We start from the raw sequence: 23,522 nt of genomic DNA, 5'->3' as shown, positions 1-23,522 counted from the left end.
CTGCCAAGGTGTGACTAATAGTGAAAGATGGGGTTGCTGTTGCCTGGAATGCTGGGGACGGGGAGTGGTGCTTGGTGCACCTGTGATCCTTGGTTGACGGAAACAGCAGCTTCCTGGAGATGGGGGCTAGAGCCCAGGAGAGTGCAACCTGTGCTCATGGTGGGAGGAGTGCTGATTGCACTCTTGGGAGAGGGACTCTCGCTGGTTGGCGTCCCTGCAGGTGCAGAGAGCATTTTGAGAATTTGTAAACTTCCCAGGTTCAGGGTGGAAGGGAGCAGCAGAAAATGAGTGTTCATGGTGGAAAAGGATCCTTCCCAAAGGCACAAGCATGCTGTTCCAGACAGACAGGAGGAAGATGTCTGAAGACTGTCGCTCTGACCAACTGTGACTCATCACTGTGAGCAGCAAAAGGGACCATCACCTTTGGCTGCCACAGAAACTCTGTGTGAGCGTAGCCTTTTGTCTCCCATCCTGCTTCCCCTTGGGCACCATTCCACCATTTAGACCATCTCGAGGGATGGTCCTGTGCTGCGGGCTGCTGGACCAGGTTAATTTATTCCTGCCCCCTTGCTGAAATTTGTTGGAGGAGGTGGCGAGTACAACAGGCACGATTTATGCTGCTGATTCATAGTCAGTTTGCCAGCCGTGACACTTCTTCCCCATGCCATCTGACACACGCTTAGCAGCTGTTGGTGTTACAATTTTGGTGAGGCTTAATGAACCATCAGTGAGTTGCAGCTACACACTCAGTAGCACACCCAACTTGACACATTTTGACCCAGATATGTCCCTGTGAAACCATTGCCTCAGTCAAGATAATAAACTCCTCCTTAACTTCCAAATGCTTCCTGGTGTTCCCGTGAGATCCACTTCCCAACCCCTCAATTTCCTCCCCACCTTCAACCAGGTAACCCTGATCTGCTTTCTGTCACTATGAATAAAACTACTTTTGAGATTTGTTGCTCCATTCTGCACACGTGCCATTGATTTTTCTATGTGCTGAGCAGGATTCTCCAGTTATTTATACTGCTTTTCACCTCTGGTGTGTGTTCCATTATTCCTCAAGTTATGCCATTGACTTGTGAGGGATGAGGTCTCCCATGCCTGATGCGAGTGCAGGCATGACAAGTCTATTGTGTCTGTTGTTATTCATCTGTTAACGATAGATTTATCTTGATGGGATTCCACACTGCTCAGGGACTCCCGCTAGTAATCTTGTCATCTGGTGGAACTAACCGTGTAGCCATGAACTTCGAAGTCTTGCTAAAACTTGTGCAAAAGGAGTTGGTTAAACATGACTTGATTTTGGCTTCCTCGTGGGTGTTTGGGGGTGGGCAGAGGAGGTTGGCACACACCCCAGTTAGCATCCCAGCTTCCCCAGGTCAATTTTCTCTGCTTACAGTACCCTTTTTGCTCAGTACAATGAGAACAGGCATGGTGCTGCTCACTGCCTCCTGCCTCCTGTAAGGCATCCCAGGGTTCAAGTGTGTGTAGCATGTATATGAGGCAGCACCCACAGGGATGTGGGCTCATGTGGTTCCTACACACTGTTCATTCTGTGATGTCAAAGTCAAGTTTGACACCCCACATGGGTTTCTTCTCAGATTAATGGTGGTGATGACATGTGAGCCAGATTTAGTTTTTCAAGGTGTCTGAAACAATTTTCAATGGAGAAAGCTAATAGGATGTGATGCCTCACAGGCTGAAACGACATTGCTGTTTACATCGCTGTGATGCCTTTCACGCCCTGTTAACCACACCTTGTTTTTCTTTTTTGAACTGCCTGTTTTCACGTTGATATCCCAGAAGACAGATCAGCTACAAACTTGGTGTGCCTGTGTGCCTCAGTTTGGTAACAAAGACAGGAAGCGAGGCAGCGGGGAGTTTAGCACCCAGGGACAGTTACGGGACCCTCTGGGTTCTCCAAACACAGTAGCTGTGTGGGTGAGTTCTGGGAGTTTGCCTCGCTTTGCCCTTGTGCATGCCCCTCCTAGTTGGTGACAGGTGTTGGTGTCTAAATCCGAAGATGTTTAAAAATAGAGTAGGCTGATAAATGAAAAATACTTTTTATGATATGTCAGAGTAAGCATTCAATGAACGTCAGACATAGCGGTGGTGATAATGCTGGTAATAATATGTAATATCACTCACTTCATACTGTCCAAAAGAAGGGAGCTGAGTAGGTTCCCTTTGCAAAGGGGCTTCAGAATAGATCTGTCTTCCAGGGCCAAGGCATAAGGCCAGCCAGTTCTATGTGCTGAGTAGAGTTGCTTGGGACATTTTTATGGGTCTGTAATTGCTGACCTACACTGACTTCTGTAATTCTAATTTCAGTTTGTCTGGAGAAAACACAGCATCAATAGACACTGTGTCTAAACTTATTTATTATCATAGGGAGAAGGCCAGCAGTTTCCAGTTGTGCAGCTGGGGTGATGTTCCACTGTATGTGATCAAAAACCCTAGCATAGTGTTAGGTGATGCCATATTTCAACTTAAACAAAAACAATACATTGCACTGCAGAACCACAGGATTGCTTGACTCATAGCCAGTTGCCTGAAAGTTGGCGAGTCAGATGCCATTATCTGAGTGTGTGGCAGAGGCCAGAGGGCAGCTTCTCCCAGCTGGCTGGAGGTGAAGTTGAGTCGGATGGTCAGAGCAGTGGTTTTCAAGTAGTTGTGGTATACCACTTCTTGTAACATGGTTCGTAGGAGTCTGTGGAGAAAATATTTTCCCACATCCTTTTAAAACATAAAATCTCTGACCTATGTTTTGTAATGTGCGCAGTATGTTGGCACAGTAGCATAGAAAAGTTACAGTTACACTTGGTCGGGGGAGCATGCACAGTTTTCATTTCTGCTCATAGTATGTGTCTTAAGGTCAGATAGTTGAATCAATGTCAGGGTTGTGCCTGAAGTTACACTTGCACTCATCCATGTTGCACTTTTAGAAGACTTTTGTCCTTCGGTGACCCTCTGTCACCACCTGCACTTCTCTCTAGGAAGGCCTTAAGGATCGATGGCTGATTCACAGCCAACTGTGTCCCTCGTGGTAGGGACAGTGTATGGCTGTTGCCCCTCTGTCGGTGGCAGTTTTTCTAGGGTGTGTTCAAGAGCTGTGCTAGCAGTTCTTGGATTACACTAAGACATAGACAACAATGGACAGTGCTTGACTTCAAACAAATGTTGAAGAGGGTCTGGATTGTGGAGAGAGTTGGCATTAGGTCCCAGTACCCGATTGGGCTTGGCTTGCCCACAATGGAGTAAGCAGCTGCTCCCCTCCACAACTCTTCATCACCGTGGCTGAGGCTCTCCTGCTCCCATGACTGACTGCATCTCAGGGATGGAACCAAATGCAGTCTTTCTTAAGCTAGTCAGAGTAGCAAGTCTTCTGTGTTGGGGTAAAGCTGTGAAATAGATGAGTGCCTGGGACTCAGAACCAGTGTTCACAAAAAAATGTTTCACATATTTTTAAGAAATGATTTAAGAAGGCAGACAGGTTCATCATCCACTGGTTCATGCCCTAAATACTCACAGTGGGTTGCTGTGGGCCAGACTGCATCTGGGAGTCAAACTCAATGTGGGACACCCAAGTGGGACTCCCAAGTGGGTTGCAGGAATCAGCTGCTTAAGCCATCCCCTACTGCCTCCCGTATTGGCATAAGCCAGAAGCTGAGGCCAGGAATCAAATCGGGTACTCAAGTTAGTGTGCACGTTAACCATTATTTTAATTGCTTTGCCAAACACCTGTTCCCAGTTCACTGACTTTTGAAAAAAATTTATTTGAAAGGCAGAACTCTCTGCACTCACTGGTTTATTTTCCTAAGGCCACAGCAATTGGAGCTGGTTCAGGCCAAAACTGACAGAGCTTGGAACTCAATCCAGGTCTCTCTCATCAAGGGCAGGGGATCAGCTACTTGGGTCTTCACCTGCTGCCTCCAGAGGTGCACATTAGTAGGGAGCTGCAATCAGAGTACTGGCTATGGGATGCAGGTGTCCCAAGTGGTGTCTTTACCACTGCACCCGAAACACCCACTACAGATTTCATGGATTTTAGTGGTCTTTCCTACCTGTAAGATTCCTCCTGGTGATTTTTGACGAAGTATGAATTCAGGATCTGAATGTGGGCATCAATAAAAAACAGCAGGTGGAGACTTTGAAAGCTGATTAGAAGGTAGAGCCACCTTGCCACTGCTGTCTGGCTTCGCGTCAGAATTTTCTTGAATAGTTTAAAACTACCCATGCCCAAGCCTCACCCCAGGGACTGATTGGGCTCAGCTATTGCAGGCATTCTGTCTGCTGCAAGGCTGAAAGCTCTGCTAGACCACCTGTGCAGCCCAGGCAGCCTACCTGGTCTGTGCCAACAGCAGAAACTTGGGAAGAAAGAAGACTCGTGTGGTTGGATCTGTTGTAAGGTGACACATTGGGGCCAGGAGGGAGCTCTCTCACTCATCCCACTTCCATTGTGTTCTCTAGAACTACAGTGGACAAGCCTGAAAGCACGTGCCTGGCTCCTGCCCACATCCTGGATCAGCATTGTTGGAAGCTGGAGGAGGGCACCCTACAGCAAAAGATGACAGAGATTAATTTGTTCCTCTGTGTTCTCCAGAACTGGGGAACTGCTTCATGATGTATGACTTGCTTTAAAAAATAAAGATGGCCTTTTTGATTAAAAATGGACTTAGCTCTCTTGAGAAGGACAAGTACTGAAAGGACTTAGAACTATAGGGTGTCTTTAGAAAAATACTTGGTACTTGGAACAAGAAGGGGATGAGAAATGCAGCTCCCAGTGGCTTCTCTCTTAAGCTAAGAAAGGCTGCACCCCAACCTGGCTTTTTGCCTCCCTCTCCACTCTTCTTTCCTTGGGAGCTTTGACAACTACTTATTAAATCTTGGTGCTAGCTTGAGAGCCACAGTTGAAATGCTGCCTGCTATGACCATGTATTCCAATGGCATTTCACTAGAATGACCCCTTTATTCTCCTAAACAATAAGGCAGTATAACCATAGGTGCTGGGACCAGGCTGCCACCTGCCCAACCCCATAACCTCAGGCAGGTCATAACAGATCTTGGTGTCTCCATGTCCTCATCTGTAATGTCATGGAAATTGTAATGATAGAACCTTATTCCTGGAGTTGATCTCAGAGTCCCCTGTTGGGTAGCTTGCTTGACACATTGCAAGAGTGCTAAATGAGAGTTGTTTTTGCCAGGTGCCTGCTCAGTTCCTGGAGATGTCAAGGACTAAGTGTGTTCTCCACCTGGGCTGCAGAGTTTTAGAGGGGAAGCAAATTCCATCTCCCTTACCTTGAGGAAGACTGGGAGACCCCAGCAGGTGGGACAGATTATGGCAGGGAGCCAGAGGTGCTGCAGGTAAAATGCTGTTGTACTGGATGAGAATGTGAGGAGGCCATAGGAGCATGGAGACCTCTGAGCAAGCTAGGCAGACTCTCCAAGGACAGACTGGGCTGCATTTACTGCAGGTAATCAAAAGGGTCCAGGTGATAGTGAGTTAAAGTCTGTCTCTTCCAGGAAATGGGTTAATACCACAACCTATAATGGAGGGACTGGCAGGTGCTGAGTACTCTGAACAAGGAGTTTCCACATTTCATGTTAAATGTATATGATGACAAACTTGCGTGAATTTCAGATTTTTTTCCATGCCGAAATTTGTCTTTCAGTCTTTGGTTGCTTATGTTTTTTTTTTTTACACAAACTTTTTGGAGGTGCCCTCATCCAGCTGGGAAGACTGCTGCTTAGAGAAGGAAAGCCATTTGGCCAGGTTAGACGTGCTCCTTTAGGATGGCGTCAGTGTGTGATGGTGTTGGGGATGGTCCTTCCTCATCTGCTGTCCCTGTCACTCAGTGCTTTTTCCAGCAAGGTGTGTAACAGTCAACCCTTGCTTCATCAAGTTCTTATTGCCACACCTGTGAACTTCTCAGGCCCTGACCCCTCTTCTGTTGGCCACCTTGATATCGTGTTATCACACACATGGCCTGGCTGTACTATTGTTTGCCATATAAAATGTTTGAAGAAAGAAGCTGGGGGGGAATTGGTTAGATTCAAAGATGCAGAGATTTTCTGATGTGGAAATAGAACTGTTCCTTGGGTTCGTGTCTCTGGTGATCCAACAGCCATGCTCAAGGGTACTGGCTTTGTGTGTGGTCTGTGCAGGGTACCTCTTGTCACACCCTTGCAGTGGGCTTGCAGTGGAGGGGAGAGGAAGGGCAGCCCACTCAGGCTCTGCCCTGGTTCCTGACCTGGGAAGAGTGAGGGAGTGTCTCCTGGCCTTACGTTTTAGTGTGCTCATGCTGTAGGGTAGAACTGATGTGGATTTTCTTTATCCCTATGACAGCCATGTCTATCATTTCCTTGACCACTTATATTTGTACTACCTAATACAAGGCCCTTGGAAGAGAGGGAAGTGAAATTAAGGGATGCATAGACCTGTGTGTGGGAACCAAGATCTGGGTGAGTGTTGGGGTTAGCCCAACCACTCAGTGGTTCTTGAGATGCTCTTCAGGATGGCTGCTCTAGGCTGGAGGCTGCTATCGCAGAAGCTCTGACATCACCCTCATCTCCCAAAGTCATCAATTCTTTATTTGCCAGCGTATCTTCTATCTAGTATCTCTAGGTGCCTTAATTCTTGTTCTTTTCATTTGGGGAAGCAGCTGACCCCATAAACATCCAAGAATTACAAATTCAGAAAGCATGGAGAAATGAAATTATGTGCAGCTTGTCTTGGTCTTTAGAATTCCTTGTTTCCCTTACACATTTTGTCTGAAAAGCTTCCTGATTCTATTTCATTGATGCTAAGCCAAACTCGCCTCTGCAGGATTCCCCTCTTTTTGTTGGCATCTGAGGTGGTGGCTTCGTAGATAAATATGGGGTCCTGAGTGACACTCCTGAGGTGTAGGTTTTCTTGCATCCCAGGTGAGTGACTCCACACATAAGGGGAGTATTGTGATTGTTATGTCATTACAAGCAAAACATTATGAATATTGAGTGTGTGTTTTGTAATTGAAGAAAGCCTACTATGGAATTAATGTAGCGTGTTTAATGAGACTTGTAATCTTTATAGCATGCAGTAACTTAGCTGTAAATGCTAAATAGTTGACATGAACAGCTGTTGTCAGTCCTGTGCTTTGAGTTTTGTTTCACCTGCAGTGTCAGTTTACTCATTGTGAGATACTGAGTCCATGCTAGGCCCTGGCGCTTTGTCAGCTACCTGCCCCCATGGCCTTGTCCTTCAGCCATTACCACATCACCTAGGTGACTTCAATTCCCAACACCACCTATGCCGAGCACACGTGTTCCTCTGCTGCTCCCCTGCTCCTCCATGTCTCAGGTATTTAAAGAGTTGAAGAAACAATTTCTGGACTAGAAAGTCAGGGCTGAAGGCTTTTCTGGAGAAAGAGAAAACTTAGTCTGCTGAGCATCACTCTGAATTAAGGCATGTAACAGCCTTGCAGCAACTGGATGAGGATTCTCTGGAATCAGCCCATTCTCTCCTAGAGTAGAAGTCCTCAAAGGACCAAGGCAGATCGGGCCCAAGTCTATGAGATTTCACATAAGCAGAGGGCTGCATAAAGCAGTGTCATCTGTGATGCACAGGGTGCCCTCACCAGCAGCAGTAACAGGGACTTTTTAGAAATGCAGATTCCTGGGCTTGGCTGGTTCCAGCTCTGCACAATCAGAGCCTAAGGTGGACTGGAGCAAGTTCATCAGGAAATATCAGTGCACACATGTGTGATGAGCACTGGTCTCACCCAAGGACCTGGCTACTCCACATTCTGGGAGGCCCAGGCTTGAGAGGTGATGTACCCTGGGGTGCTGTGTCATTAAGCAGTCACTCCCTTATTGAAAAGTGTTTCCTACTTGCTGCCATTGTCTGGAATACCTTAACATAGAGACTGGCATTTGTCATCAAGAGATAAGCTTTTCTACCATGTCAAATCCTAGGAGAAGACAGTGGTGATAATGATGTACTCTGGGAGCAAAGGTCTCCTAAATGCTAGTGACCTCACTTCTGTCTCGGGAGAGGCTGGCCAGGATTGTACAAAAGGCCAGGATGTGGGACTTTTATCTTTTGTGGGCCGATGGGCAAAAATTGAGCATTATTTTGAGCAGTTGTGAAATAGCCAGCTAAAGGGGCTGTTTATTAATGTGAGAGAGCTGATGATTCATTTGAAGTAGTGAGAAGTGTGAATAGTCATTTCTGTAACAGTTGTGATGTGGTGTGGTTGCCGAGTCCTAGGTCCTAGCACTACTCTGTAGCACCACAGCCCTAACCTGCTCCCAGAGCAGCTAGAAGTGCCAGGGCTGTGCAAAGGGTGGGATAGCAGAGATGCAGATGGCTGTACAAGGGTGCTGGGCAGGGCCTGGACACACTCACATGAGTGTGCTGAAAATATTTTCCCAGGAGCAGTGAGGGGCAGTGTGTTGAGTAGAGATGTGGAAAGACTGGTTATGCTATGTTAGGATCCAGGAAAGAGAGGGTGAGGGACAAAGGGGAAAAGTTAGCACCATTCACTGGGCCTCATGGAGAGACAGGGAAAATGCCGAGGGTGGTTTCTGGTTGCCTGTGTCATGGCTGCTGCCTCTCTGGGAGGCAGCCTGCCATAGGAGCTCCGTCTGGGCAGTGTTGGCTTTAGGGCACATGTGCAGCTTGCATATATGTTGTGCACTGGGCAGATGTGTGTAGGGGTTTGACTCTTGAGAAGGCTATGGGTTGGGGATCTGTCTAGGTGGGACACTGGTGGGTGGCATAGAGAATCATGGGCAGTGAGAAGCATCTGAGAGCTTTGGGGGTTACAAGCTAAGTGAAAATTGATGTTCAGGGAGGCCTTAGATTTTTTTTATAAATTATTTTTATGAAAAATTCAGATAAACACACATATACACAGACATGCAGTGTTCACCCTTCAAATATCTTCAGCAGCCAGGCTGTTGGAGCTTAGTAGGAGTGTCCTTCTTGGATGTGAAGGACCGTGGGCCTGGAGCCATCATCTGTCCCCTCCTTGAGTGCACATTAGCAGGAAGTTGGAAGTGGAGCTGGGACTCAAAACTCAGGTTCTCTGATACAGGATGGAGATATCACCGGAGATATCTTAACCACTGTGCCAACTGCCTACTCAAAGACCTTGAATTTAAAAGATCAATGGTTGAAACATTATCTGTACTGTCTCTAACTATCATTATTTACTCCTATCTCACTGGCAGCATACCAAAGAAACACTGTGGGGATGGACAAGCAGGATGGCATTTGGACCAAGTTTCTGCGATGTGCTTGGTTTCACTTACCCGCCATACCTCTGGCCATGGAAAAGTCCTTTGACTTAAATGAACTTCTCTGCAAGCTAATTTTCAGGACCATGCAAGTTGGTACTGCAGGCTACAGCAAATCTGTGTGTGTGTGTGTGTGAGAGAGAGAGAGACGGTTTGCTGCCAGCTAATAACATTACTGAGACACATCTATAAAATATAAAATCACAGAAGGTATGTCTGAGACCAACTCTTATCCAAACCCATGATTGTGTTGAGTTATAGAGTGTGATGTGGACATTAACAGACAACTGCATTGTGAAGCCCGACTGGGACCACGGGTTTGAAGAGTGGCAGAAGGGCTCAGCGTGGTAGCCTTGCAGCTAAAGTCCTCACTTTGCATGCACCAAGATCCCATATGGGCACTGGTTCATGTTCTGGAGGCCCTGCTTCCCATCCAGCTCCCTGCCTGTGGCCAGGGACGACAGTGGAAGATGCCGCAGAGCCTTGGGACCCTGAACCCACATGGGAGACCCAGGGGAGGCTCCTGGCTCTGGATCAGTTCAGTTCCGGCTGTTGCAGCCACTAGGAGAGAACCAGCAGACGGAAAATCTTTATCTCTGTCTCTCCTCTTCTCTGTAAATATGACTTATGTATGACTTACCAATAAAAAGAATAAGTAAATCTTTTTTTAAAAAGTGACAGGAGATTATCATTCAGCCCTTGTTAAAAGAGCCAAGAAATGTTCTCACGTGCATTGACCAGTGCTGGCTCGCACACGACCTCTGTTTAGCTTGCAGCAAAGCGCTGGGCAGCCTGGAGCTCCCCAGGAGCTCTCTGTGGGACTGAGTTGTCTGAGATAGAGATGGTCTCAAAACAGTAAAGGACAGCTTGGTTCTGCTAGCACATGTATCACAGTATACCCAGCTGTTCATAAATAGAACATGGTGTTCTGAGTGCCGCTGTGGAACTGTGGAGGGAAAATGAGACATGGATTCTCAGTGCACAAGGTGCTTGCCTCCTACCTCATTAGGGGCGGTGGTGGGGGTGTTCATGATCATCTTTACTTGGCAGATGCTTAGGATGCTGACTGCTCATGCCTTCTGAAGCACCCTGTCTTGAGTGCTGGACTATGCCAAGAGTGTGGCCCGTTCAGGGAGAGAGAGGATATGCAGTGTGAGGGTGTGAACAAGGAGGTGTACACTGTGGGGTGTGGGAACTAGGTAGCAGCATCCATAGGGAGGCCTGATGATACTTCCATTCCTGGACCCTGGTCCAGAAGGAGCCCTCACACAAGGCTCCCTCCAGGTGCCCAGGATGCATTATATGCCCTCTCACTTGCCCCTTGGCTCTCCCCTCGCCTAACTTTCCTTGTTTCTGCTACTGTCTTTATTCATGGTTCTGTGTGTTTCTAAGCATTGTTTGTTTTTGCTTGTTTGGACATACATAGCAGTGTCATCCCATAGGTTAGTATTGTTTTTAGTCTGCCTTGTTGCAAAGATTCATTATAGCCCTGTTTGCCTAGCCTGTCTCCTAACCACTAACTCTGTCCATGGTACTGACACAAATGTCATTGCTGAACATATGTTCTTAATGAAAAGATCTTTGTATTCTAGTTTCTGGCATAGCCAGCTTTGTGGATTTGTGATGTGTTGATGGTATAGTTAGAGTGTAGACAGGCCCATCAAGGTAGGAGGTGGAGGGTCAATGATCTCTCAAAACACAGAATGAAGACTCCTGGCTCACATCCCCTGGTGCTTTGTCCTGTGAGGAGGCAATGATAGAGGGGTTTAAGGATGTATTCAGAGGTGGGCAGGCCTCCTGCCCTGCCATAGCAAGCTCTGCCTTTCCCAGGGGCTATGTGTTGGGGCCTGAGCTGCCTGCCCCTTGTCTTCTCACACTCAGGGAATTCTCAGTTCTGGGAATCACAGCTGAACCTGTTGGAGGCTCAAGAGCCCCATCCAGAGACAGTCCCTTTTCCATTGGTTAGCAGTGGGGAAGCTGACCATGAGGCAGGAACCTGTGTGGGCAAGGAATTGTAGCCCACTGGGATGCTGCAGATGCTGGGCTTGGCCTGTCCCTCTACATGGCAGTCACCTGAGGGCCTCCTCCTAGGACAGCCCTGTGTTGTCCCACCACGTGAGATAGTCTTGCCAGAGCTTTTGTCTGGATGTGGACGGTGCTGGCCTGCCCACTTGAATCCTACCTGTCAAAATCACAGGATTTACATTCTGGCAGGGAAGGCTGGGGCAAGAACATGGTGTAGAAGGGAGAACCACCAGTGCAGTGTTATAAGACTTACTGTTCAGTTTTAACCCAGGGCTTGGAATCTGATACAACAAGGGGTTCTGTGATCCAGATAAGTTGCTGTATCACCCCATGGAAAACCCCAGGAGCAGAAAGGTGCCTGTGTCCAGTTTGTCAAGGGCTAAGGAATTCTAGACACATTACTTGGCTGTTCTGTGCTTTATATTCTTTATAATAGGATGACTGGCACCCATGAGCCTAGGGCTCCTGAGCAAGGCCACGTGGCCGAGAGTTTGGTCAGCCAGTCGCATGTGGTGTAAAAAGATGGTAATGAATCACACTGAAAGGCAATCATATGTGAGTTTGCAGAAGACAGCATGTGATGGAGTACCAGGCATTAGGAACTGTGAGATGAAAGAAGAGGGTCATCTCTTGGAGCAGGAATAACTGCAGGCTGCATCACAGGCAAGAGTAGAGGAAGCCCTCAGTGGCTTGAATGTGCTCGGTCAAGAGTGTCTTGACTGTGGGGGTGTGGACCTCTTTTAGAAGCACATGTAGGCTACTGGAAGGGGGCAGGTAGGTTAGATACTTACACAAAAGTTGCACCAGCAGCATGTGTTCAGAAGAGGGTAAGAAGAAAAGGCAGGGGTGGATGTTTGGCACAGGGATGCCCAATTTGTGTATTAGGGTGTTTGTGTTCAGTTTCCTATTCTAGATTCCTGCTAATGCACACCCTGGGAGGCAGCAGGTAATAGCGCAAGGACTTGGATTCCTATAGTCCCTTCTGGCTTTGACCTAGATGAGCTCTGGGTACTAGGGGGTGTCTTTAGGGGAGTGACCCAACAAACAAATGGAAGATTTCATTTTGCTTTTCTAAATAAGTGAAATTAAAAAAAAATGTTTCGCTAAATTTTAAGTGGAGGTTAGTGTTGTGGTTGTGGTACATGTCATAGATGACAGTGGCCTAGATTATAAGCTGTAGAAATGCAGCCAGACTCTTTTCAGAGGCAAGCTTAAGAGGAGGTGCTAACAGGGGCCTTAGAAAAAGGGAGGAGTCCATGGTAGCTGAAGTGAGTCAGGGCTGGTACCTCTCATATGCACTGGGACATGAAGGATGGGTGGCTTTGGGGCCAGGAGCCCCAGGTTTTAAGGTTAAAGTGCAGTACTTGCCCTCTGTCTAATGGCTAGTATGTGCAATGATTGTGGCTGTTAGAGCATGCAGGCTACCCCAGGTGTCACCCGGTCTGCAGGCGTGTCTCTGGCCAGGCTGCTTGCAGGGCATCAGCCTTCTATCCCTTTCCCAGGGCTTCTGTCTCAGCATTGAGATTTGAGCGGTGTTTCCCTGTGGCTTCTGTTTACATATTGCTAATTGGAAGACTAAAGGTGACAAATCAAGGTGCAAAACACGCAAACAAGACAGTAAACACTTGAGCAGGATTTCTTCTGAGTAGTAGCTGGCTGATAAGCAGAGCTGTTTTTTGGGTAGCCTGATTGCCAGGTGCCATGACAGTCACCTGTGCCACCCTCCTTAGCAGGTGATCCCACCGGGAAATGGAGAGTCAGGAGCTTAAACCGCTGCACTGGTGGGGTGGGCAACTTTTGCAGGATGATTTAGCAGCAGTTAATTCTCTCATCTTCTATGTCAGAAGAGCTCTGGACTAAACTGGGAAGTAGTTGTGACTGTATATATCTGTGTTGATTTCAGGTGTCTTGCCTGGGAGCCACAGAACAGCTGAGGTTTTGATCTTGAATTCTTGCACTCTTGCTCTTGAGGGTTAGGCCCTGTGGGGTTTGCTGCTTGGGGTTAGTGTTTGTCTTCCTGAAGACAACCTGAGCACCAGATTTCTTAGTCATGATTTACTTTGTCTAAAGGGAACTTCAACAGTCTTAAGAAATAAGAATGCATTGAAAGGCGGATTAAGTTGCCACTTAAATTGTCTCGATTATTGATCTGAATGGATGGAGCCACATAGGAATTATACCTTTGAAAGAGGACATTGGGTAGGATTCCATTCCTATAAGTCTCTCTCCTACAACCTAGCCCAGACTTCTGAAATTTGGAAGGAAGAACTTTTCCCTTCCCCAATTCCTGTTAGGATTTTAGTTATCAGATATCAGAAACACATGCAGTCTCTGAGAGAGTTCAAGTCATAGCCCTTTACTTTTGAGATGAAAAGAGAGAAGGACTAGGAAACAAAAGAAGAAGCAACCTGAAATCACAGAGAGTAAGAAAAGGGACCATCAGGAGCTGATGTTTACGTATGATGAGATGTGACAAGGATATGGAGAAACAGTCAGCATCCAGGGTAATTGGACAGGCAGTAAAGATGGATGGCCTGATGCAGATTGTGGGGAGCCTTTAGGACAAGGGTGTGTGTGGGAGCTGACATTGGTTGGAGGGAACACCGTTGACAAGCGGTGAAGCAAAGAAGCATGTGGTCGTCGGGGACTGATGTGTGTTCCCAGTGTGACTGAACTGTAAAATCTGGCCTAAGAAGGATACATGGCACTTTGTACACTCTTCAGCAAGCATAAGGACACTTCAGAAACTTGATAGAAAATGGAATTCAAGAGCTGGCATTGTGGTAAAGCCACCCCTGTGGTCCTGGTATCCTATGTGGGCATCAGTTTTTATCCTGGCTGCTCCACTTCCAGTTCAGCTTCCTGCTAATGACCTGGGAAAAGTAATGGAAGATGGCCCAAGTGTTTGGGCCCCTGCAATGCATGTGGGAAACTTAGAAGAAGCTGCTGGTTTTGGCCTGGCCCAGCCCTGGCCATTGTGGCCATTAAGCAGTGGATGGAAGACCTCTCTCCTTCTCTGTTGGTTGTTTATTCTTTCAAATAAAAAAAGTTTTAAGGCTTTATGAAATGGAGTACAAAGTAAGGCTATTTTGGTACATGAACATTTTGAAGTCCCTGCATACAGAGGGACTTATATAACTGTGGAAGAGCAGGCACTGTGGTGCAGTAGGTCAAACTGCTGTTTGGAATACCCATATCCCATATTGCAGAGCATTTAAGATTGAAAACCAGCTCCACTGCCCATCCAGCTTCCTGTCGTTGTGTCTGGGAGACAGCAGATGATGGCTCAAGTTACCCATGGGGGAGACCTATATGAGTTCCAGGCTCTTGGTTTCTGCCTGGCCCAGCTCTGGGGAGTGAAGCAGCAGATGAAAGATCTCTAGGATTTGCTCTCACTCTGTAGCTTTGCCTCTCAAGTAAATAAAGTTGAACACATTCTGATGTTCATAAAAAATGTACATGGTGAAAAAACTACACATGGATTTCAAAATTTTTTTATGTATGAAAATAAACTCCTCTTTGAATTCCATTTCCCATGTAATGTTTGCAGTGCCCTTATGAAATGGGAAATATGTTGTGTGCAGTGTGATTTCTGTGGCCAAGAAAGTGTGTTGATGACAGAACCAGGGCTGCAGGGAGAGCCTACCTCTTGATCTAACTTCGGGAAAGGCTGAGGCAGGGCCAGCCTAGTGTTTAGCCATGTGCCATGTGTGAGCAGGAGTGTCCCAGAGTCCATGTGCTGGCATGCTCAGCATGGGTGCAGTGAGAAAAGAGAAGGCCCTGATCCTTGAGACCTGTGAGGTGGGCAGGGGCCTGTGCTGGACATGGTAAGGACTCAAAGGTGAGTGTGTAAAGTGAGCATGTGTTTAAGTAAACAGGATTGTGTAAGGGGGTGACCTAGGAGTGCTGCACCCAAAGAGAACTGGGTGAGTGACCTGGCTGTGTCTCCCTTGGTGTGTTGAAGAGGACCCTTGCTGTTGGTGAGCTGTTCTGGGAACTGCCTTCCTCCTCTCAGCTTGCACATCTCTAGCAGGTGCATGCAGGAGGGTAGGTTGATAGGCTGCTCCTCCACAGGTATCCCTGAACATGGGAAAGGCACTCTGAATGAGACTCAGACCCCTGTCCCAGCATCTCTGAAAGCACCAGAGCCTGATCAGGGCCAGTGATTGACCAGCTCTTTCTCTCCTTTCTCCAGAGATGAGAAAAATCAGTCCATCATAGTCAGCGGGGAGTCTGGAGCTGGGAAGACCGTGTCGGCCAAGTATTCCATGCGCTATTTCGCCACCGTTGGTGGTTCAGCCAGTGACACCAACATTGAAGAGAAGGTCCTAGCATCTAGTCCCATCATGGAGGTAAGGCCTTGTACACCTGGGGCTGTTGTGATTTGCCTGTGCCCCCAGGTCAACATGTCGGTGCAGTATCCTCACGTTCTCTGCTGAGTGTTGTAATCACCCTCCCCTGCCCTGCCTCTGACTGCTGTCCTCTTCCCTGCTGGCATTGTGTGTCAGGATATCAGGGCCTTGAACTTCCTCCTGGAAAGCTCAGCCTGGACTGCTGGGAAGTGGCAAAGCCTAAGCAGAATGTTCTTTTTCTTTTTTTTTTTTTTTTTTTAGATTTTATTTTTATTATTTTTTCATTGGAAAGGCGGATATACAGAGAGGAGAGACAGAGAGGAAGATCTTCCGTCCGATGATTCACTCCCCAAGTGAGCGCAACGGGCCGATACTATGCCGATCCGAAGCCAGGAGCCTCTTCCGGGTCTCCCACGCGGGTGCAGGTTCCCAAAGCTTTGGGCCGTCCTCGACTGCTTTCCCAGGCCACAGGCAGGGAGCTGGAAGGGAAGTGGGGCTGCCGGGATTAGAACCGGCGCCCATATGGGATCCCGGGCGTGCAAGGCGAGGACCTTTAACCACTTGCGCCACCACCGCGCCGGGCCCCTTTTTCTTTTTTTTTTCCTCCAAAAATGTATGAATGTATGTTATCCTGAGGGAGCAGGGAAGAGGTGGCTAGAGACAAGATGTGTATTGTACAGCCTCAGAAGACAGCACCCAGGACAGCTCCTGGGTCACATCATGCATGCATCATCCTGGCATTGCTGTGAATGCCCTGGGATGGATAGACACAAGTGCAATGCCAGAGCAGTTTGTGAATGTTAGATGCTGCAAGAATGAACCACGTTTCAGAATCAGAACTTTTATGAGGCTTCTCATGCTGAACTGTCGCACTAGCATCACAGCTACGTGTACCTATGTGCTTGACCTCGCTGCCAAGTATTTGCTCTCAGTGTTAATTCCAAGCCCTGGGCTGAGGGTCTTGTAAAGCACAAATTGCCGGATCTCACCTGCAAGTCTGGGGAGGGACATGGCAATATGCATTTCTCCCAGGTGAGCTCACACTGTTGATCTGGGCACCATACTCAGAGAACCATTGCCCTACTGAAAGAATGTGAAGGCCTCCCGCTGAAAAACATGACAGTGAAAGGGAATGATAGGAAAGGAGGGCTCATAACCCTGCAGCGGGTAGACTTCCCCCACCTGTTACAGCATAAGCCCCATCCCCACCCAGTGTTTCTACATGCTTGACCGTAGTTGATCTCCCCATTGCTCAGTGTTTAGTTGGGATCCTGTTTACTCTGGGTGGTGATTCCAAACCCTGAGTGTAGACCAGGCCGTTCAAAAGATGCTCATGGACCACAGCTTCCCTGGGATCCTGTGCTTGTGGAATCTCCTTACATGGAATCAACAAGGAACATCTTGTTTTCCTCAGAATAGGCGTAAAACCAGGCTTGCCTTTTTGCCCTGAATTTCAATAATCAGTTAAGCTTTTATGCCATAAGGTTTTGGAGAGACGGGAGAGAAGTGGTTATTCTGGGCAGAGTAGAAGTGTCCTCATCGATCACCAGTGAACACAGTCATTGTCATTTCCTCCGTGACTTAGGTCACCATGTGACTGTGTATTTATAAGATATAGGGGCCGTGCTTTAGTTTTTATTATAACAAAATATGCATGACATAAAATTTATCATGTTTACTATTTTAGGTATACAGTTCTATAGCATTATGTGCGTTCACACTGCTTTCACAGCCATCATCATCTACTTTGAAAACTTTGTCGGGAGTGACAGAGTAGTTCATCTGGCTCATCCAAGCGCTGGCATCCCATACGGGTGCCAGATCATGTATTGATTGCTCCACTTCTCGTCCTGCTCCCTGTTTGTGGCCTGGGGAGGCAATGGAGGATGGACCAAAGCTTGGAACCCTGCACCCAAAAGAAGCTCCTGGCTACTGGCTTCAGATTAGCTTAGCTCTGGCTGTTGGAGCCATTTGGCGGGGTGAATTAGCAGATGGAAGAGCTTTGTCTCTGTCTCTTCTCTATTTAAATTCTCTCTCTGCCTTTCCAATGAAAATTAATAAATCTTAAGAAAAAAAAAACCCACCTCTCCTCTCAATCAGAAACTGCCTGTCACATGAGTGTTCTTCATTCACCCTCCCTGCACTCCTGGTAGCCTCTCTTATACGTTATGTGAATTTGCCTGCTCTAGGTTCCTCCTTCAAGTGGAATTGTGCAGTATTAGCCCTGTTTTATGTAGCTTCCCAGCTTCATGTTGCTGTGTCTCGCTGCTTGCTTGGTTTGGGTGCCAGGGTGATATTTAGTGTGTGAACATGCTCCTTTGCCCTTGTGGTGGATGCTTGGGCTGTGTCTACCTCTGGACTACCATGGATACTGGTGCTGTGGCCATTGGGATGTGTGTGTGTGTGGTCTCTGCTGTGGAAATGACTTCCAAATTATGCTCATTTGAAGGTACTCCAGTGTTTGCAAAACCTGCTGTGGTCAAGCAGCTGGCAGTTTGTGGAAGAGTGGGAGGGAAGCAGAATATGTTGGCATAAGAGATGTGTAGGAGTAACATGCAAAATACACCACATGCAGTCTAGCTGCTAGTGTCTAGAGGGGCAGGGGCAACTGCCTGAGCTAACCTAATGCTGCACAGTCCCATGTGATCTAAGTAGATTATGCAATAGTTTAGACTGCACACGTTGTGTTGGCTTTCTGTCATGTGCACATCGGTTATTTGCGATCTTTGTGCCCAAGTCCCAGGATCCCATCTGTACACTAGAATTTTGCCATCATAGGGATTCTCATTTGAACTACTAGGAGGGGTCATGTTTTAGAGAAAGCTTGGATGTGACCATGGAGAAGAGGATGTGTAGCTGGGGGGAAAAAAGCCTGGGTGGGATTAGAAAGAGTGTGGCTTTTTACTCTGCCTGTGGCTACAGACACAGCTTTGTGTAGGTTCCAAGTGGAACTGTGTCCTCAGGGTTAGAACCAGCACAGTGGACATTGGATTGCTGGTGAGCTGCCCTGTGCCAGAAAAGTGTAGCTCCTCTTGAGGAAGCAGTCAGCTGGGCCACTGTCATCTCATGGCTTTCTCAGCTCAGAGACTGCAGATGGCATCTAGGGAGGCCAAGGGCAGGACAGGAAAGGAGGCGCATTCCCCACAGGGCTGCGCTAGACCACAGCCATTGGAAGTCACAGCAACTTGAGGCTGGCTGGGGACTGGCTGGAGTGGACCAGGCTGATTTATTGTAGCACCAGCAGGCTCTGACCCCATTCTAATCAGGAACTGGTTGGCTTCCCATGAGCAAGTTGTTTCAGAGTCTGCACTGATTAAACGAATGGCACTAATCAAGAGCCTGTCAGAGCAGGGACAGGTCCCTCGTCCACACTGGAGTGCCATGTGTCTGCAGCTCAGAGCCACAGTGGCCCCTTCTTCCTGGGAGAAGGGAAGGAGATTTAGGGGCTCAGTGAGCAAAAGAGAAATCAAGACCAGATATGCATTGTTTTCAAATTTTTCTTAAAAATGCAAACGAGAAACCTCGTCATACCCAAGTCTGCCCCAGCATGCCTACCTTATGCCCTGCATCAGCCAGTCCAAACATGGTTTGGACAGCTCCCCTTCCCTACTCTTCTGCCCGTCCTTTTGCCTACACACCAATGACAAGGGGACTGCCTTTTCCTTCCCTACTGCTGGGAGGTTTCTCACATTAGATTCACATCTGTTTTCATAGCCTAAAGCCATTCCTGCTTGCTTGCCTTCTTTTCTTCTAAAGATTTATTTTAAAAGGCAGACCAATAGAGAAAAACACAGGCCACGATGGCCAGACCAGAGCCAAGAACCCTGGAACTTTGTTCAGGTCCACCACACAGGTCACAGGGGCCCAAGCACTGGGGCCATCTTCTGCTACTATCCGTTAGCAGAAGTAGCAAGAAGCTAAATCAGAAGTAGAGGAGCTAGGACTTAAACCAGTGGTCTGGTAGAGGAAGCCAGCCTCTCAAGTGGCAGCTTAATCCGGTGGCCCGCAACACTAAGCCCATGATGTGTTTTGAAAAGTAGGTACTCATTTCTTCTCATAGCTTTAGAGTTTGCCATTATATAAATATACTGTGTTTTATTCCCCTTACTGCTAGACATTTAGGTGGTATTTTATTTTTAGAAATAGCTGGTATTGAATATTCCCCCTGTGTGTCACTTATGTGCTTGGGTATTTTCTAGGTACTATCTAGAAATAGAATTGCTGGTGGTTAGGTGCATGCCTGTGCAGTATTACTAGATATGCCCAGTCAGCCCTCAGATCAGCAGGGCCGCCCATGGAAATCTGTAGGCTGTAGACAGATCTGTTGGCAGTGATCCTAAGAACCTGGGCAGGGCATTCCTCGGGTGTAATAAGTAATTATCTGAAATGTACCAAAGGATCTTCATGCTGTTTTACACATTAAGAAATTGGAATTTTTGAGATACTAAATTGAAATTTGGAGTAGAAACTGAAGTATTGAAACTAGACCTTTGCACATTTTCCCCTCTTGCCCTTGCTAAGCACATCTTTGTGCTGTTGTTTATCATGCTGCTCCACCCACTACATTTTCTGTGAAAGCAGTAAAATGTTTGTGTTAGACTTGCAGGAACCTCACACCAAGTGTTCGTGGAGGGTGGACAGGTGGTTGCAGGCCTGAGCCAGCTCATGTCTCTGGGCAGGGCTAGGCTTTGGTTTACAAATGAACAAGGGCATGGCTCAAGACCTTGAGGATCTGCGAGTTTTCCCAGTCCAGACTTAACAGGACATATTTGTGCCCATTAGCTGTTGGTCAGCTTCTGGCTGCATGTTCGTGCTCCTATTGGTTTTGCAACTGATGCAGCACAGCATTGCAAAGCTTGGAGCACTGGGAGATGGAGTTCTGTCATCAGGGTTGAGTGAGACTGGGCAAGAGTGGCAGGTAGGCTGGGATCTTGATTTCTCATTTCCAAGACTACTCAAGTAGATATTTTTCAAGTATTTGAACCACCTGACAATGTCAACATGTAGAAAGGATTAGATTTTTTTTGAAGATTTATTTTTATTGGAAAGTCATATCTTTTTATTGAATGAAAAGATAGTCCATCTTTTCATTCACTCCCCAAGCGGCCGCAATGGCTGAAGCTGAGCCAATCCGAAGCTTGGAGCCCAGAGCCTCTTCTGGGTCTCCCATGCAGGTGCAGGGTCCCAAGGCTTTGCGCCATTCTTCACTGTTTTCCCAGGCCACAAGCAGGGAGCTGGATGGGAAGTGGGGCAGCTGGGATATGAACCGGGGTGCACATGGGATTCTGGCACATGCAAGGTGAGGAATTCAGCCACTAGGTTACCAGGCAGAGCTCAAGAATTAATTATATATATATATATAATTTTTTTAAAGACAGAGAGCAAGCACATCATTCATTCCTCAAATGACATAACAGCCAAGGTTGAGCCAGATTAAAGCCAGGTCTCCCACATGAGTGGCAGGGACTCAGTCATGTGTGCCATCATGCACTGCTTTCCAGGCACATCAGAGGGGAACTGGATTGAAGTGGAGCAGCTAGGACTCAAACTGGCTTCCCAGTGTGGGATGTGGGCAAACCATGCAGCGGCCTATTGTGCCACAACACCTGCACAAGTAATGAAAATATTTAATGTATCTATTACTAACCCATTAACAATGTGATTTTTAAAATAAAAAACAAATATTCATGCCATGAAATTAGTTTTTTAGCCACTTTCAAAAATTATTAAATTCTAGGTTTTTTTTTTAAAGACTTACTTAAATTTTGAAACAGTGGGAAAGAGAACTTCCATTTGCTGGTTCACACCCCAGGTGGTTGCAATGACCAGCACTGGTCCAGACCAAAGCCAGAAGCTTCCCCTACTTTCCCACAAGGGTGTTGGGGCCCAGGTATTCAGGCCATCTTGTACTGCTTTCCTTAGACCTCATGTTAGTAGGGAGATGAATCAGAATTAGAGCAGCTGGGACAGGAACCAACACCCATTTGGAATGGCAGTGTTGTAGGCGTGGCTTCACATACAATGCCACAACACTAACTCCTAAAATTCTGATTTTTTTGAATGTGCCTATACTACAACGTGCAAAAATGATTCCAAGAAGAATGACAGCTTCTTGATTTGCCCCAAGAATGAGGTGTGTAAGAGAACAGTTGCTGACTTACACTTTGTTTCTAAAAAGTAGCATTTATTATTGGAGAGCAGTGTGATACCAACTATTCCCAGACATCCAAAGGAAGTAGAATAAACACAGAAGGATTTGTTTTTTTTTCTGTAGCTTGGCCCCGTTGTCATCTTAGTAACAGAGCAGGGAGGCGGATGCTGTCACAAGGACACTGTCATGAAATGTAGCCAGTCCTCGATTCTTGAGCACCTTTTCTTGTCAACATTTGTTCCAACCAGGCCATTGGCAATGCGAAAACCACGCGCAATGACAACAGCAGTCGTTTTGGGAAGTACATTCAGATTGGCTTTGACAAAAGGTACCACATCATTGGGGCCAACATGAGGACCTACCTGTTGGAGAAGTCCAGAGTGGTCTTCCAGGTGAGTAGTGGGATGTGAGCCCCAGGATTGCCTTCCTGTGGGTGCCCTGCTCCCTCACAGCCCAAAGAACATCTCATGTCTGGAGCTTGGCATTGGATGCCCTTGTTCTTCCAATTTTCTCTGTTTCTCATGTCAGTACATGTTTATTCAAGTGATGTAGACATGAGGCCTTAAAACCTTCTAGGCAGTGTTGTTTAGATTCAGTCCCATGCCAGCCCTAAGCTAGATGCCAGGGTCACCGTAGGGAACAAGATCGTCCTTCTGGAGATTGGCTGTGATGGCCTAAGCATGCCACAGATCCCGAGTCTGGGTTTCTGCTTTCATGAGAGCCTTTCCTGGAGCCTTCTTGGGTAGACTGATAAAATTAGTTACTCCTGGCCGCCTGCTTCTGCTTTCCTTTCCTTTCCCAGTGGATATGCTCCCACTTCCTGCCTGGGTGGATTCTCCCATAGCCATGGCTTCTCGTTTGAGTCCTTCTGCCCAACAGCTTTTTGCCCCTGTGCGACCCTCCTCCTCCCCACTCCCTCAACTCTACCTGTGCTGCTGGCCTGTGGCATTCACACCCACAGCAGTCTCTCTGCATTTCCCCACAACCCCAACAACGATGGGCAGCAGTGGCACCTTGCATCCTGGGCTTGGGTCTGTGGTTTGCTCTTTTCTCTCATTCACTTCTTTGTCCCCACCTTTTGGCTGTGCTCAGAGGAGGAGGTGGTGGCAGTGTGACCTTGAATATATATAGCCAACAGCTCATAGCTCCAGTCCCTTCTTCCCTGGGCTTTCTCAGCCCCCACTTTTTCCTCCCCTGCTTCAGTGAGAACAGCTGCTGTGTTGGGGACAGGTGGGAATGTGTTGCTCGTGGCTCTTCCCCCTCCTCTGCTGTTTGCACAGACCCCCAGAATTGCTTCAACCCTCCGATATATGGACATCCACAATCATCACCCCTCAGCCAGATCAAGGCTGGTCCAGGCACAGATGCCCACCATAAGCCTGATATGATGGGCAGGTGTTGCTCTCATTCTACTACCAGCCTTTGAAGGAGAATAGGGGTGGAACATGAAGAGACTGCAGTCTACATAGCACTAGTCAGGCATCAGAAGTTGAATTGGTATTTGTTGGTTGACCCACACATGATGTTGTGTCTGGAATGTCACAGCAATAGTGACATTCCTGCCCCTACACAGAAGGGGAAGGAAAAGGCAGGCTCTCACATGAGTTAGGAAGCAAATGCCCTCAGGTTGGGGCAAGACCCAGGACAGTAGATGGCATGCCAGAAAGAAGGAAGTGAAGGTGGCAGAGCTGAGGAGGAAGACTTCAGGTTTG

General features: G+C 47.4%; 1 protein-coding gene across 1 annotated transcript in view; it reads left to right on the top strand.

The window, feature by feature from the left end:
* The window catches only part of MYO5B (myosin VB), a 204,988-nt gene that overhangs the window by 75,006 nt on the left and 106,460 nt on the right, over nucleotides 1–23,522 (top strand). The window contains exons 6-7 of the mRNA XM_040984669.1: nucleotides 15,503–15,659; nucleotides 22,059–22,202. Coding sequence (XP_040840603.1) covers nucleotides 15,503–15,659; nucleotides 22,059–22,202 — 301 coding nt within the window. The remainder of the gene's footprint in view (nucleotides 1–15,502; nucleotides 15,660–22,058; nucleotides 22,203–23,522) is intronic.

The sequence above is a fragment of the Ochotona curzoniae genome, unplaced genomic scaffold (assembly GCF_017591425.1).
Source record: "Ochotona curzoniae isolate NIBS_2020 unplaced genomic scaffold, NIBS_Ocur_1.0 contig_43, whole genome shotgun sequence".
Lineage (NCBI taxonomy): Eukaryota > Metazoa > Chordata > Mammalia > Lagomorpha > Ochotonidae > Ochotona > Ochotona curzoniae.
Note: the sequence above shows the minus strand (reverse complement) of the source record. Positions and strands in the feature narration are given on the sequence as shown.